The following is a 14,363-nucleotide window of genomic DNA, read 5'->3' on the forward strand; positions in this document are numbered from 1 at the left end:
CAATTCCACCAATTGCGTTACCTGCTTGTGCTCCCATCGCTGGATTACCTGCTTTAGTACCTAATACTCCACCTATGATAGTTCCTGCCGTTTTCGCTACTGGTGCCAAAAAGTTTGCAACGGGTTTAATAATCTTTTTATGAACCCAACCCGCAGCTTTCTTAATTCCATCCCATAATTTTTTAAAGAATCCTGCCGCCATTTCTGATTTAATATTAATTAAAAAATATATTTCATCACTTATATTCTAATTTTTATTTAATGATAAATGAAACCGATTTTAAAAATAAATGAAACAGAGGAGGAAGAAATAAATGAAAGTGAAAATGTTCAACAAAAAATAAACGTTGTTAAACCAATTACTGAAATAAAATTTTTTCATCTGTTGAAGAATTTAATGACTATTATGCTAATAATAAAAAATTATTTGAAGAATTGACAACATGTAAATTGAATAAAATGTTTAAAGTTGATGGATTCAAAATTTCAAAAATAAAGGGGGTGGTTAGTTTGAAATCTATTCCTCAATCAAGAATCACCTCATTAATGAAAATAGATGATTTAACAAAAAGAATAGAAATTATTGAAGAGCGAATAAATCAAATTATTGATTTCATAAATCATGACTCGTTGAGCCCGGGTCCTTAAAGCCCATCACTGAGTTCAAGGTTATATTCATCAAATATTTCATTATTAAATGCAACTTCTGCTAGTTTATTTATTTTTTCAATACGATCATTTGAAAGTCTATCGTTTAATTTTTTCTGAAGTTTTTCATTTTCTAGTTCTGAAACTTTATTTGGATGATATGTAAATTCATGAAATTCTTTGGCCTCGGTTTTGATCATTAATTTACAAAGAACTTTTGTGGTTGGAATTCGTTTGAACCATTTATTAGTTATATTCGTTATATATTCAATATCTGGAATTAATTCCCAAATTTTTGCATTTTCAATTAATTTATTATCAAATGCAAAAGCAATGGGTTTAATATTATGTTTACCTTTATAATATAAACTTTCTACATAATCATCGAAATAAACATCTACTTGTTTAACATTTTCAAGAATTGGTGAAAGAGCATCCATTAATTGATTGACGGTTACGAATCTTGATCCACTCATTTTCTTACGAATTAAAAAAATAAATTATTCAAAAATGTAAGACATGAATTTTTAAAGTTTATTTTTTATTCATGAAAATAATTATTTCTAATTTCTTTTACTCTCTCGTATATACTAGATTTAAAGAATTCAGAACATTTCCCATAATCTCCTAAATGTTTTCTTATCCCTAACGTGTGCCAGTTATTATATGAAACTGAATAAACTTTATCTTTATCTTTACACCTTTCATCACTTCCAATATATTTATATCTCAGTTTTGATTTAGCATTTTCATATTCATTAGCGTTTAATAATTCACAGTCTTCCTTTTTAAATTGATGTTTAAGATATTCAGGATTTAATACTCTACGTTTATATGCTCCTAACTTAGTTCTAAAGGTTTTTCTACAAAATTTAGGAATTCCATCCTCTTTAATGCCATCAATGATTTCCATTTCATTATTTTCAATTTCTTCTTCTCGTTTATGAGGTCTTTGATTATGACTCCATTGATTCCATGAAATTAAATATTCTTTATCATTATATTTATACCACATTAGCTTATTTTGGCTTTCATATTCATTTAATAATTCACAATCTTCATTTTTAAATTGAAGTTTAACCCATTCAGGATTTAAACAATGTTTAATTAATCGCGGAATATCTGACATCATCTATATATAGCTTCTTTTATAAAAGATAAAAAAATAAATTATTTTAAAATTAATGTTAATTTTTTTAATGGTTTATAAATAAATATTTATTACTAATTTATTTAATAATGTCGCGCTTTCTTACGAATTCATGACTTAAAAAACGTAAGAAAAAATTTTATATCATCTATATATAGAAGATGTGAAAATATACCTTCATCTATATATAGACGTAACAAAAAAAGTCACACTGTTGCATGCTAAGATCAGTCATAATGTAAACCTCTCAATTTTATTGTCGTGGGAAGTATCTCAATTCCTTCAAAAAAATTGAAAAACTATTTAATTTTAAAAATATAATACTTTTAATCAGTTAATTAATTGGAGATATTTTTAAAAAATCACTTTTGATAATACTTTTGAGAACTTTAATTAAAAAAATATATTCAAAAATATCCAGGATATCAAGAGGGAATTGTTCCTTATGAGGTATATAGTTATGATGTATGCCTCATAAGGAACAATTCCCTCCTTAAAACGAGAAAACTTGTTCGAAATTGTTTATCATTTCGAACAAGTTTTCTCGTTTTTAATAAGAAACTAAAGGCTATGAGGCACTGATTATATATTAGTGCCTCACAGCCTTTAGTTTCTAATAGATAGCTGGGAAACTTTCTCCAAATGATAAGTTATTCAGAGAAAGTTTCCCAGCTATCAAGAGGGAATTGTTCCTTATGAGGTATATAGTTATGATGTATACCTCATACGGAACAATTCCCTCCTTAAAATCGTAGACATTTTTATACTTATTAATCAACCATTCAAAATCATATTCCTCTGAAAAGTTATTTTATTAAAAATTTAGAATTTTAATAAATATAGAGTTTGAATTTCATACAATACCTATATATTTTCAATAATGGAATTTGAAAACCATTCTCAAAAGTTCTCAGAAAACCTTTTTTCATTAATTTTAAGAAATCTGAGTATTAAATTAAGTGATAAATTCGTTTGACACTACTTTAATTTTTAAATTCAAAAAATTATATGTGCTTCTTAAAAGGACTCAAAAATTTTTATTATAAAATAATATATAATATTAAAAATCCCACAACATTTTTTTACTTTACATAATCGTACTTCCTCGACGATTAATTTCCACTCAATTTCTATCGTTGACGGAACTTAGCATGCAACAACACAACCCTTCCACATATACTACTATCCGATAATGATGCCAATGAAAATAATGATAACGAATAAAAAGATCCTTATGATTTATAATTACTTTTAATTGTTAAAAATTTAATTTTGCGCTGAATTTTTTCAATTTTTAATTTAATTTTTTTCATTTTTGAAGTATTTTGTGATGAGATATATGATAAGTCGGTGTATTTTTGTGAGAAAAAGTTGTGAAACGTCCCCGAGTTAATAAAATCTTGCGATTTTCATAAGATTTTCACTTAACTAGAATTCTAGTATATTAGCCAGAAAATATCACCTTATGTGCGTAATTTAGATAAATGTTCTTTGCAAGAAACCCTAAGAGGTAATTATTTTCAAATTTAAAAATTAAATTCTGATTTTTTAGAAATTTCTTTATTGTCTGTACATAAAAATGTTTAAATTGTTATGATAACGTATAGAAATGTATGAGAAACTGGTAAATTCATGCAAGATTTGAGAGTTTTACAATAATCAATAAAATTGGAACTGTATGGCTGAAAACCATATGGTATTGGTAACTCAAATGGACTTAATCCAAAATTCAAAGTAATACTATCTTTATATGGATAAGTTTTTGGTATAGCTTCACTTACATAAGCATTCCATTTATAAGGTGGCTTCGTAAGGACATTGAACTGATATCTTCGGATTTCTTTTGCAGATTGAACAAAAAACAAATTTGAATCAATATCAATGCCAATACCATATGTTTGATTCTCTATAAAAGATGTGGTATTCATGGAACCATCTTTGGCGATTTCGGATGAGTTGATGTACTTTGGATAATAAATTACGCCATCGCCTGAGCCGTTATTATAGTATTTGTACGGGAAGTAGGATATACCTTCGAAATTACCAGGAATGGAGAAACCTGCTGTGAACATGAAATTGCCACCATTATGATGGACTTCGAAATACCATCTGCCGTGACTAACTTGTTTTTTCGAATAAACTACATTTCCGCTATTAAATATGCATACAAGTCCATCGCAAATGGCATCATGTATATCAAGCAATTGATTTTTTTAAATAACCTCTTACATGAAAAGTGACGTCATATCGCAATTTTTCATTCAAGCGAATCAACCACAATTGCTTTTCCTTCTTTGGGAGATAAGATTTACTGCAAGCATTATAATACATGACTATTTCATAAATCGTTTTGATACAAAATGCATTCTTTCATGATAAAATGAAAAATCTGCATTATTTCATTAAATTTTGTCAAAACTATTTCGCAGAAGTCATCTTATGCATTTATTTACAATCAATATTATCAGAAAAATACTATTTTTACAGGTTATATTGTTGAGATTTTAAGATTCATGTAAATTATACGTGTCAACTAGCTATTTTTATTAGTTTAAGTTTTCTTCAATATTGTTAGAAAGAATATTCCAGTTAACAGGTTATTATTTATTGATTTATGAATTTCCATGATAATATGACGGTTTATATGATACAATAGGCATAGTATTGATATACATGATAGGCTGTATGGAGTACGTCTTATTTTTCATGAAATGTGCAGAAATCAAATTACGAAAGTATTTTTGATGCGGAACGCATTAATATTACTGTATTCATATATTCATATTTATATTTGAGTTTGGTTCCATCCAAAATATGACTTTCGATATCAATGGAGTTGCTTATAAACTTAAGTGTCCAGATCCTACTTATTTCTGTAACACTATGGAGTATAGTTCAAAGAAGTTCCAAAATTATGAAGATGTTTTTCATGCGACAGATAAGCTCAATGTAGAACCTAAAAATGTGGTTGTTGGCTTGAAACCAATTGAATCAAAGACTGGACTCATTATCACTGTTGTTACGTTAACAGTTTTAGGTGTTATTGCACTTGCTTTGTTCTTAAGTTTGTGTTGTTGTTTCAGAGATCAACATAAAACTAAAAACAGCAAAAAGTCAAAGAAGAAACACTTGAAAACAAGTTCTTCTTCATTTTCATCTTCATCATGATCTTTATGTATTTAAAATGAATTTTTTTAATCTATACTATCTTTTTTTATTTCATGAAATGACTTACGATGTAATTTAGATTTAAAATAGCTCAACTATGTATTATAAATTTGAATCATGAAAAACATAGATAAATGTAAGATACAAAGTGAGGTATCATACTTTTCTTGGGAGTAGGTGACAAAAGTGCATACTCTTAAATTAACCTTAAATGTTGATTTTTCGATATTTTCGGTATTAACCTTATTGTAAATTTTTCCGGTGATAAATTTATCACACTGAGGTTATTTTTCCGGTGAGATTTTTAACCTTGATTTAATGAAATTAATATATATAAATTTTATTATTTTTAATTTCGAATGAGTATAATAAAATATTTTTGAACCTAATGTCCTTATTCCATCTTTGAAGGCAATATTAAATTTGGCACAAAGAAGTTTAAAGGAAGAGTAAGCAAGATTAGATAATTTGGACTTTTTTTAAAATTAATGAATAAACAGTATATTTTTGAAGTGTAAGCTTATTTACCTGAAGCTATATTACTTAATATAACATTCAAAGTATTATTGCTATTTATTGGAGAACAAATTTATGTAATTTTCACATGAAAATTGATAAATTTGTATTTCCTTATGATAATCAATTTTTGTATTTGTAGAGAGTCTCCCTGCATGATATCAAGACTTGGCTATTAGTCTTTATCCATTTTTGAAAATTGTATTGTAAATTGTAAGAATTTCTGAATACTACTACTATAAAATATAATTGCTTATCAATGTATATTCTCCCTGCATGATATCAAGACTTGGCTATTAGTCTTTATCCATTTTTGAAAATTGTATTGTAAATTGTAAGAATTTCTGAATACTACTACTATAAAATATAATTGCTTATCTATGTATATTCTCCCTGCATGATATCAAGACTTGGCTATTAGTCTTTATCCATTTTTGAAAATTGTATTGTAAATTGTAAGAATTTCTGAATACTACTACTATAAAATATAATTGCTTATCAATGTATATTCTCCCTGCATGATATCAAGACTTGGCTATAAGTCTCTATTCATTATGAGTATGACCCCATTTTTTTTACAAAAAGTGCCGAATTGCAACTTTGTCCCAATCTCCTTTTCTTGGCTAAAAACTAAATTATTAGTCTGCTAATTTAAATTCTGGTAGACGAATATGATATGACATTCGAAATCATCCGTATGTGTGATATTTTGAAAGTTAATCACTTTTTTATTTGAAACTCATACATATCCTCAAACGATAAAAAATCCAAAGAAATTTAACACTAGGATGGACTGATTGAAATGTATTTGATTTGGCCATAAGCTTTGGATTGATAAACATATTATGGTTTCAGATTCTCAAATAAGAAAATTAATTTGAATTTAGTAGTATATATGACGGGTTGTGTGACTTTTTTTGTAAACGTAAGAATTCATACAATATCGAGCGATTTTGTATCATTTTTTTTTTAACATATGAAGTAAAAAATGTATGATTCTTACGGTTTTTATTCTTACGTTTTTGAATAAATCAAGATTTAAAAAATTTTCAAAATTGTAAGACATTTACACTCAGCCCATACATAATGAAATAAACACATTAAAAAAATATATTTTATCTTTTATAAAAGAAGCTATATATATATATAGATGATGTCAGATATTCCGTGATTAATTAAACATTGTTTAAATCATGAATGGAATCAATGGAGTCATAATCAAAGACCTCATAAACGAGAAAAATAAATTCAAAACTAATGATTATTTGAATAATTTATTTTTTATTTTGTATGAAATGAGTGTCACAACTAACAATGTTAAAAATTTAGGATTCACAAATGAGGAAATAAAGGATATATTAGAGGAGGCGGGTTATGAAGTTGAAAGATATTATTTAAGAAATTGTAAAAAATTCGCGGAGTTTTTAAATGAATTTGATTATGATGGAAAAATGAATAAAGATGATGTTATAAATTTCTTATATCCCACATCTAAAAAAGAAAAACCTAAAGAACCTGATGTTTTCTCTGAATATTATGAAGAACGGATTAAAGATGATGAATATAATGAAATTGAAAGACTGGAAAAAATAAGAGATGAAATAGATGAAAAAATTAAGGAATTAAGAGAAGTTGAAAAATATAATGAAAATGAAGTAGAGGGTTTAATGAATATCCCAGCTTCAGAATCAGAAGTTCAGAAATCTCATGAAGAAAGATATAAAAATTATGTCTTAGAATCAACACAAAATTTATTAGATGGTGAAATAGACGAAACACTTTCAGAAGAAGGAACTAAATTTATTCGTAAACATAAGTTACAATTTATTGATAATGAAGAATACCCTTGTATATTACTTTCACCACCTTTAGATTCCGAAAAATTCAAAAAAGCTCTTAAAAACGTGACATATGCAACTAATACGATTAAGAAAGAAGATCATGATATTTACACAAATTATTATTTAAATAAATGCACAGGTGTTGATAAAGTTTTTGATTTATTAGATAAAATATCAAAAGAAACCATTGGAACCTATAAAATTTTGTGTGATTGTGGTTTCATTAGTTAGTATACATATCAAGGGTACGGCGGCACTGTGCGCCTCCTTACCCCTGATATGTGAATTTGACACTTTACGAAACCGTTAACGTATATTTTACAACACAAACGACAACACTAACCTAACCTTAAATATTTACAAAGCCACCAACCACTTCACCTCACTAATGTAAAAAAAATAAACGTTCTCACTTACAAAAGTATTGCAACTCCTCCCATTGCTGTGCTTCATATAACAGCTCATAATCTTCTGACTCACTTTCTTCTTCATATAGGTCAAAATCACTGTCATAGTTTATACCTGTAAGTTTTGACAAAGCTAATGAAACACGCTTACCGTTTGTATCATATGCTTGTATAAACTTTCCATTATGCTTGTAGTCATAAACGCTCAAACTAACTTTACCCTTTCTCCCTCGTATCTGATAGAATGTATTTTCACGAGGAACGAAGAACAAATTCTTGAACTCATGACCGTTGTAGTTTGTTATCTCAATAGTTTTCGTCATTTATATAAAAATAAAATAAAAAATAAACTTAAAAATTAATGATATCACCACCCTCACACGTATGAAAACATAGCACAAAAATAATGTTTATGTTAGAATGTTAGATCTAACACGTTTTCTAACCTCATTTCTACCCTGTTGAATTCATTGCTTTATAACTCTCTTCCTTTCTCCAACTCTTCTAGCTTCTTCTTAAGTTCAGCAATGTTGTCCTCATGAAGTTTAATCTTTCTCAAAATTCCTTCTTTATCTAATGGTTGCTTTATCTTTCTAAACTGAACTCTACCATCCTTCATAGTATGAACGTAAAAACCTTCTGGAACCGCTCCTGATTTAATGTATTCTACCAAGAACTTTTGTTTCATTGCTTCAGTGACTTTAGTCGTCATTTCAATCAAAGGTGAAGCTAGCACAGCGATAATGAATTTCATGACTTTTTAGTATTTCATGCAATCTTAACAGATAGCCTTACAAGTACTTCCAGTGTCCCTAGCTGTCCATCCTTTTTATATAACTCCATGACATTTATAATCTCGCGAAACTTAACAGGTAGCATAACAGATTAAAATCAGATGAGGTTTTGAACCAAAATTTCTAAGCAACGTTGTCAAGGATTTTGAGGAACTAGGGACAGAGACCATGGCAAAGTTTATGACTTTCATTATTTCCAGAACTTAATGAAAACTACTAGGGACAGAGACCATGGCAAAGTTTATGACTTTCATTATTTCCAGAACTTAATGAAAACTACTAGGGACAGAGACCATGGCAAAGTTCATGATTTAATTTATTCTCTCACTAACAACAACCACAAACTCCAACACTAACGACAAGTACTAACCTCAGCACAAACTCCAACACTAACGACAAAAATAAATGTCCTCACTTCTTAACAAAGTAATATGTGCTTCTTACACCACCATAGCTCAAACGTTTCTTTTCAAACATCGATTGAAACTTATTTTGAGCCATTGGCTTTAGTCTCTTTTTCTTCAAATACGCCAAGAAATCTTCTTCACATCTTTTCACTTCATAGCCTTCTTTAAACTCCTCCTTGTTAAGTTCTATGAAATCCTTTATATCATTCTTTGTTGCAATGACTTCTTCACGAACGACATCGTGAACTATTTCATCATTGCATTCATGTATGACCTCCTCACTGTTCTCATGAACTATTTCAACACTGTTCTCATGAACGACCTCCTTACTGTCTTTCATAAGCGTTTCAAAGTCTCCTTTACTCATTACTTCAATCTCATGCTGTTCACAGTAGTACTTAAACTCACTGTATATGTCTTTGTTGTATGTTATATTGCTTCCCATGTACTCCATGAATTTTTCAAGCACTTCCTCATAATTCACTGTTTCTTTCTTTCCACGACCTTCTAATATCATACTTGCTTCGTAAATATAACTTCTTGCAGAACCGTCTCGCTTTCTACTTCTCTTCACAAATTCTCTCATCTTGCCACCAAATACATTTGAACTACATGCAAAGAATTCATTCTCCTTCGCAAATTCTTTATATCTTCTGTAGCACTCTGTACAATTCCATCCGGATACAAACTTTTCATAGAACTCCTCGTAAAACATTTGGTAAGGTGTTTTGTTCATTTCGATGAGTTCTTGTTTAGCCCTGGTGAATGGTATCTTCCTTACATCAAATTCACTTAAATCTTTCTTCATGAAGTACGTCAGTAAGTTTGAATAAAACTCTTCATTAAAGCTTTCAATGAGATTTGAGAAATATTCGTAATTTCCTTTGTATCTGCTGCTTACGTCAATGACAACAAATCTTCTGTCGTCTTTGTCAATCTTTACTGAGTTGAAGTTGTTAGATATCATGATGATATTACAAACATTCTCTATCTTTCTTACTGGCTGACACTTCTGATTTAAGTCCAACTGAGTCTCTGTTACTATTGACTTTAGTGCGTCGTGGTTCATGACCTTAGACGTATCGCATGAGCTTAGTTCATTGCATACGATGAGCTTCATGTTCTCAATAGCAGCATTGAATCTACCAACCACATTCTCTATTGCCGTTATATTATTGTTGGCGTACTTGCTAATGAGCTCGCATAGAACATTACTAAGTACATTCTTACCAGTTCCTTGCTTTCCTGTTAACAAAAGTACTGTTCCAGTCTTTCCACAAGGATTTTGAACGATGTAGGCGAACCAGTTCAAAACATACTCATAAAGCTCTTCATCCTCATTACATATGACATCGTGAACATGTTTCAAATATCCTTCAATAATGCTTTCATCTACTTCATTCAGTACCTCATACTCATATCCTCTGAAATAGCTGTAAATGTCATCTCTTTCGTCAAAGAATCTCATGCCTGACTTCATAAGATAGTTCTTGTTCTGACCCGCTTCATAAATCATCAGTGCGTTCACATCCTTCTCCTCAATACGTCCTACATAAACTCTTCATGAGCTTATTGAATTCCTTGCTATCTACTGACACAAGTGTTGTTGTGTCTCGTATTCCATCATAATCTTTCACTAGATATGTCATACGTGCTCCGTCAATAACAACAACACATCTTCTTAAGTCATTTATAACACTAGCTATGTCAATACCGTCTCACTCATGTACTTATTTCTCCTCAAGTCCTTTAGTGTGAAAGTGTCTCTAAGTTCTATTTCAAGCAATTCATTTACACATCCTTTGCAATACTTCTCTATAAAATATTTCTGTCGTTCTTTACTAAGTTTCTTAACAGCTCTGAAGAACCATGTGTTTTGACTCAAACATCCTTCACAACTTCTCTCATTCATTCCTAGTTCTTTCATGTCATTATCTTCAACCTCTATGGTCTCATTGACTAAGGTCAAAGGGTTCTTAGTCATTGCTGGTCTTATCTGAAACAATGTTTGTGCAACAGGTTTAACTAGTTCAGCAACGTCCTTCCTTAATATGAATAGCTGTTTCCACTCATCTTTGCTAACAGTTCTTTCATAACCACTGACAGTAATGATTTCATTTGCTGACCTTAGACGCTTATGTTCTATCATTTGTATTGCTTTTGTGTAAGGCTTTCGTGAGCATAGGTTGTATATGTCATTCCTGCAATGTTCATTCATGCCAATAGTACTAAATCCTTTCTTTGCTGTTGAGTGCATAATATCCATTAGTTCCTGTGTTCGTATTGCTGTCTCATAAAATACAACAAGACCTTTGTCATCTATGACGTACTTACCGAAAACATTGCTTATATTCTTTAACCATGAAATAACATCCTCATTCATGCTGTCAAACATGAAGTAAGGTCTTACATACTCTTCACTTATAAGATACTCCACAAAATACTTGTTAACTCTATGTCCTCGTGAGCGATTTCATTAGGTTTGATATTAGTTCCTTTTGTCATTGCTGTCATGTACTTCACTCTCATAGTTCCTTTCAATAGCGTAAAATACTTCATTGTTTCATAACTGCTCTAAATTCTGTTCAAAATTCGTACAACATAACTTTTAACATTAGTGAAAGAACATGAGCGAAACAACAACATCTAACATTACAGAAGAAGTCAATGACAATGCCGATGAAAACATTACAGAAGGAGCTAGTGAAAATATTGACGAGTTCAGTGAGGAAGAAGATATTGAGGACGTCAATGAGAACGTTAGTGGGGAACAAACTCAATGGGAAACATTGAGAAATCATGAAGATTATGAGATTTGTACGACATATCCTTTTACTATTCGTCGAAAGAAAGACAAACATATTATGAGTGAATGCTTAAATAATTATATAGCTTAGTTTAAACAACAAAATGTACTTAAAGCATAGAATTATTGCAGAACAGTGGATTGAAAATCCAAACAATTTGAAAGAAATAGACCATATAAATCATGATAGAACGGACAACAGAATCTCAAACCTTCGTTGGTGTTCTAATCTGAAAACAATAGAAATAAAAGCAAGTATGGCGATATAGTTTATGAGTTCGTTGATGAAATATCTGACGAAGCTGTTGAAATAACAGATTATGGTAAGCATTCGTTTGAGTTCTACTACTATGTTGAGAATGAAGACGCATTCTATTATTATACAGGTCTTAACTATCGAAAACTTCATATAAACTTTACAAAAACAGGTGCTGCTTATGTTACTATGATAGATACAGAAAACAAGAGAGTAATCTTATTCATAAACAAATTCAAACGCTTGTACGGCTTCATGTAGGACAAACATTATTTTTCAACACTAACGCCAACACGTAGGACAAACATTCATGACTAACATTACTGTATAACGTAAATGATTTGTCATGATTTAATCGTAAATGTTTTGTCATGATTTCTTCATCGTAATGAACGTATATGCTTTGTCAAACATGAACGTAAATGATTTGTCATGATTTAATCGTACATGTTTTGTCGAAACTTCTTCATCGTAATGAGCGTATATGCTTTGTCAAACATGAACGTAAATGATTTGTCGAAACTTCTTCATCGTACATGTTTTGTCATGCTTTCTTCGTTTATGTTTTGTCAAGACTTCTTCGTCGTAATGAGCGTACATGTTTTGTCGAAACTTCTTCATCGTAATGAACGTATATGTTTTGTCGAAACTTCTTCATCGTAATGAACGTATATGTTTTGTCAAGACTTCTTCGTCGTAATGAGCGTACATAGAAATAAACAAGTTACATATATATAAAGTTTATTTAAATATAATCACCATTGGATTCAATCACGCGTTCGCAACGATCGATCCAGGCTTGAAAGACACGCTTTAAATCATCATGAGAAAATTGCTCAAATTGCTCTCTTACAAAATTTTCAAGATCATCTGGACTCGCGAATTCGCGTCCTTCAGCTCTCTTTTTTAGCGTGCCGAATAAATAAAAGTCAGAGGGTGCAATATCAGGTGAATAAATTGGGTTTGGAACAACTTTGACATTGTTTTCCACCAAGTAATTCATTACCTTATGACTTTTGTGAACTCTTGAATTATCAAAATGAATTGCAAACTTTTGTTTTTGTTGTTTGGATTTCTCAAACACATCAGAATTGATAATTTGAGTAAGAACATTGTCAATTAGATACTGAGCATTCATCGTATTAGGTTTTTGAAGAATATCAATTGCGATGATGCCATTCACGCCCCAAAAAACCGACAACATCATCATTGGTGTGTCAATTTTTTTCTTCGGGAATGTTTGCGGATTTTCATCCTTCGGGATCCACATGATTTTGGCTTCTGTTGCATATTGAAACCAAGACTCGTCCCCTGTTACTAAAAAGCGAAACTTCTTGGATTGATACGCACCCAATATAGAGAGGAGCTCTTTCGAAGATTGGACTCTAGATTTTTTTTGAACTGAATTAAGGTTGTGCGGAACCCAACGTGTATACGCTAGTTTGTAGTTCAAATAATTGTGCAGATAATAACTGACTGTTGTACGTGGTATCTTTGTCATCTCCTCTATCTTTCTGAGTGATGCTCTTGGGTCTTCATCTAGCGCTTGAAGAATTGCTTTGATTTTTCTTTGATCCGGCAATTTTTTGTCAATTTTTATGATGGGCGCCTTTTTGTTCATGAAGTGATACATCCTAACATGATACGTTACAGTGGAATAGCTAGGAGCATCCATACCGAAGCATTTTACCAATGTCTCGTAGATTTTTTACAGTCTTTGCATTTTTTTGCAAGAGCGAGGATGTTTTCTTTATGATTCATTAAAAAAATGAAAAAAATCCCGCCAAAATTTCCCGCGAAACCGCCTCTTGTCTCAAAATTCATTTTATATCCCGGCATGGCGCCAAAATACAACTTACTCATCATATACATATATTCATATTTTTTATTATATATTTATAATCAGCATATATCTCCTTTAATAGTCTCATATAGAGCGCTGTGCTAAACGCACCTTTGGACACCCTATATGTTGAGAATGAGGACGCATTCTATTATTATACAGGTCTTAACTATCGAAAACTTCATATAAACTTTACAAAAACAGGTGCTGCTTATGTTTGTATGATAGATACAGAAAACAAGAGAGTAATCTTATTCATAAACAAATTCAAACGCTTGTACGGCTTCATGTAGGACAAACATTATTTTTCAACACTAACGCCAACACGTAGGACAAACATTCATGACTAACATTACTGTATAACGTAAATGATTTGTCATGATTTAATCGTAAATGTTTTGTCATGATTTCTTCATCGTAATGAACGTATATGCTTTGTCAAACATGAACGTAAATGATTTGTCATGATTTAATCGTACATGTTTTGTCGAAACTTCTTCATCGTAATGAGCGTATATGCTTTGTCA

The 14,363-nt window shown here is 30.4% G+C and overlaps 4 protein-coding genes and 1 pseudogene across 5 annotated transcripts, besides 5 other annotated features; 1 reads left to right on the forward strand and 4 right to left on the reverse strand.

Annotated features, from left to right (window-relative positions):
- The first annotated feature begins 2,226 nt into the window (after positions 1 to 2,226).
- Positions 2,227 to 2,540: a mobile genetic element.
- A 326-nt stretch (positions 2,541 to 2,866) lies between these two features.
- TVAGG3_0444920 (uncharacterized protein) lies at positions 2,867 to 4,219 on the reverse strand (the record flags this gene model as incomplete). The annotated part of the gene is made up of 1 exon (XM_051234359.1): positions 3,382 to 4,002. The coding sequence occupies one exon, from the start codon at positions 4,000 to 4,002 to the stop codon at positions 3,382 to 3,384; it is 621 nt and encodes a 206-aa protein (XP_051104089.1).
- Positions 4,220 to 4,612: 393 nt separating this feature from the next.
- Positions 4,613 to 4,966, forward strand: TVAGG3_0444930 (uncharacterized protein; the record flags this gene model as incomplete). Its single annotated transcript, XM_001320683.1, has 1 exon — positions 4,613 to 4,966. The coding sequence occupies one exon, from the start codon at positions 4,613 to 4,615 to the stop codon at positions 4,964 to 4,966; it is 354 nt and encodes a 117-aa protein (XP_001320718.1).
- Positions 4,967 to 5,137: 171 nt separating this feature from the next.
- Positions 5,138 to 6,095: a mobile genetic element.
- A 627-nt stretch (positions 6,096 to 6,722) lies between these two features.
- Positions 6,723 to 7,204: a mobile genetic element.
- A 528-nt stretch (positions 7,205 to 7,732) lies between these two features.
- TVAGG3_0444960 (uncharacterized protein) lies at positions 7,733 to 8,053 on the reverse strand (the record flags this gene model as incomplete). Its single annotated transcript, XM_051234360.1, has 1 exon — positions 7,733 to 8,053. The coding sequence occupies one exon, from the start codon at positions 8,051 to 8,053 to the stop codon at positions 7,733 to 7,735; it is 321 nt and encodes a 106-aa protein (XP_051104090.1).
- Positions 8,054 to 8,205: 152 nt separating this feature from the next.
- TVAGG3_0444970 (uncharacterized protein) lies at positions 8,206 to 8,484 on the reverse strand (the record flags this gene model as incomplete). The annotated part of the gene is made up of 1 exon (XM_051234361.1): positions 8,206 to 8,484. One exon carries the CDS (start codon positions 8,482 to 8,484, stop codon positions 8,206 to 8,208), a length of 279 nt encoding a protein of 92 aa, XP_051104091.1.
- Positions 8,485 to 9,421: 937 nt separating this feature from the next.
- Positions 9,422 to 10,939: a mobile genetic element.
- A 1,763-nt stretch (positions 10,940 to 12,702) lies between these two features.
- Positions 12,703 to 13,961: a mobile genetic element.
- On the reverse strand, positions 12,739 to 13,865 carry TVAGG3_0445000 (annotated as a pseudogene). The gene has a single exon. A coding segment is annotated over exon 1 (1,127 nt).
- Positions 13,962 to 14,363: the final 402 nt, after the last annotated feature.

This window comes from Trichomonas vaginalis, chromosome V, assembly GCF_026262505.1.
Source record: "Trichomonas vaginalis G3 chromosome V, whole genome shotgun sequence".
Lineage (NCBI taxonomy): Eukaryota > Parabasalia > Trichomonadida > Trichomonadidae > Trichomonas > Trichomonas vaginalis.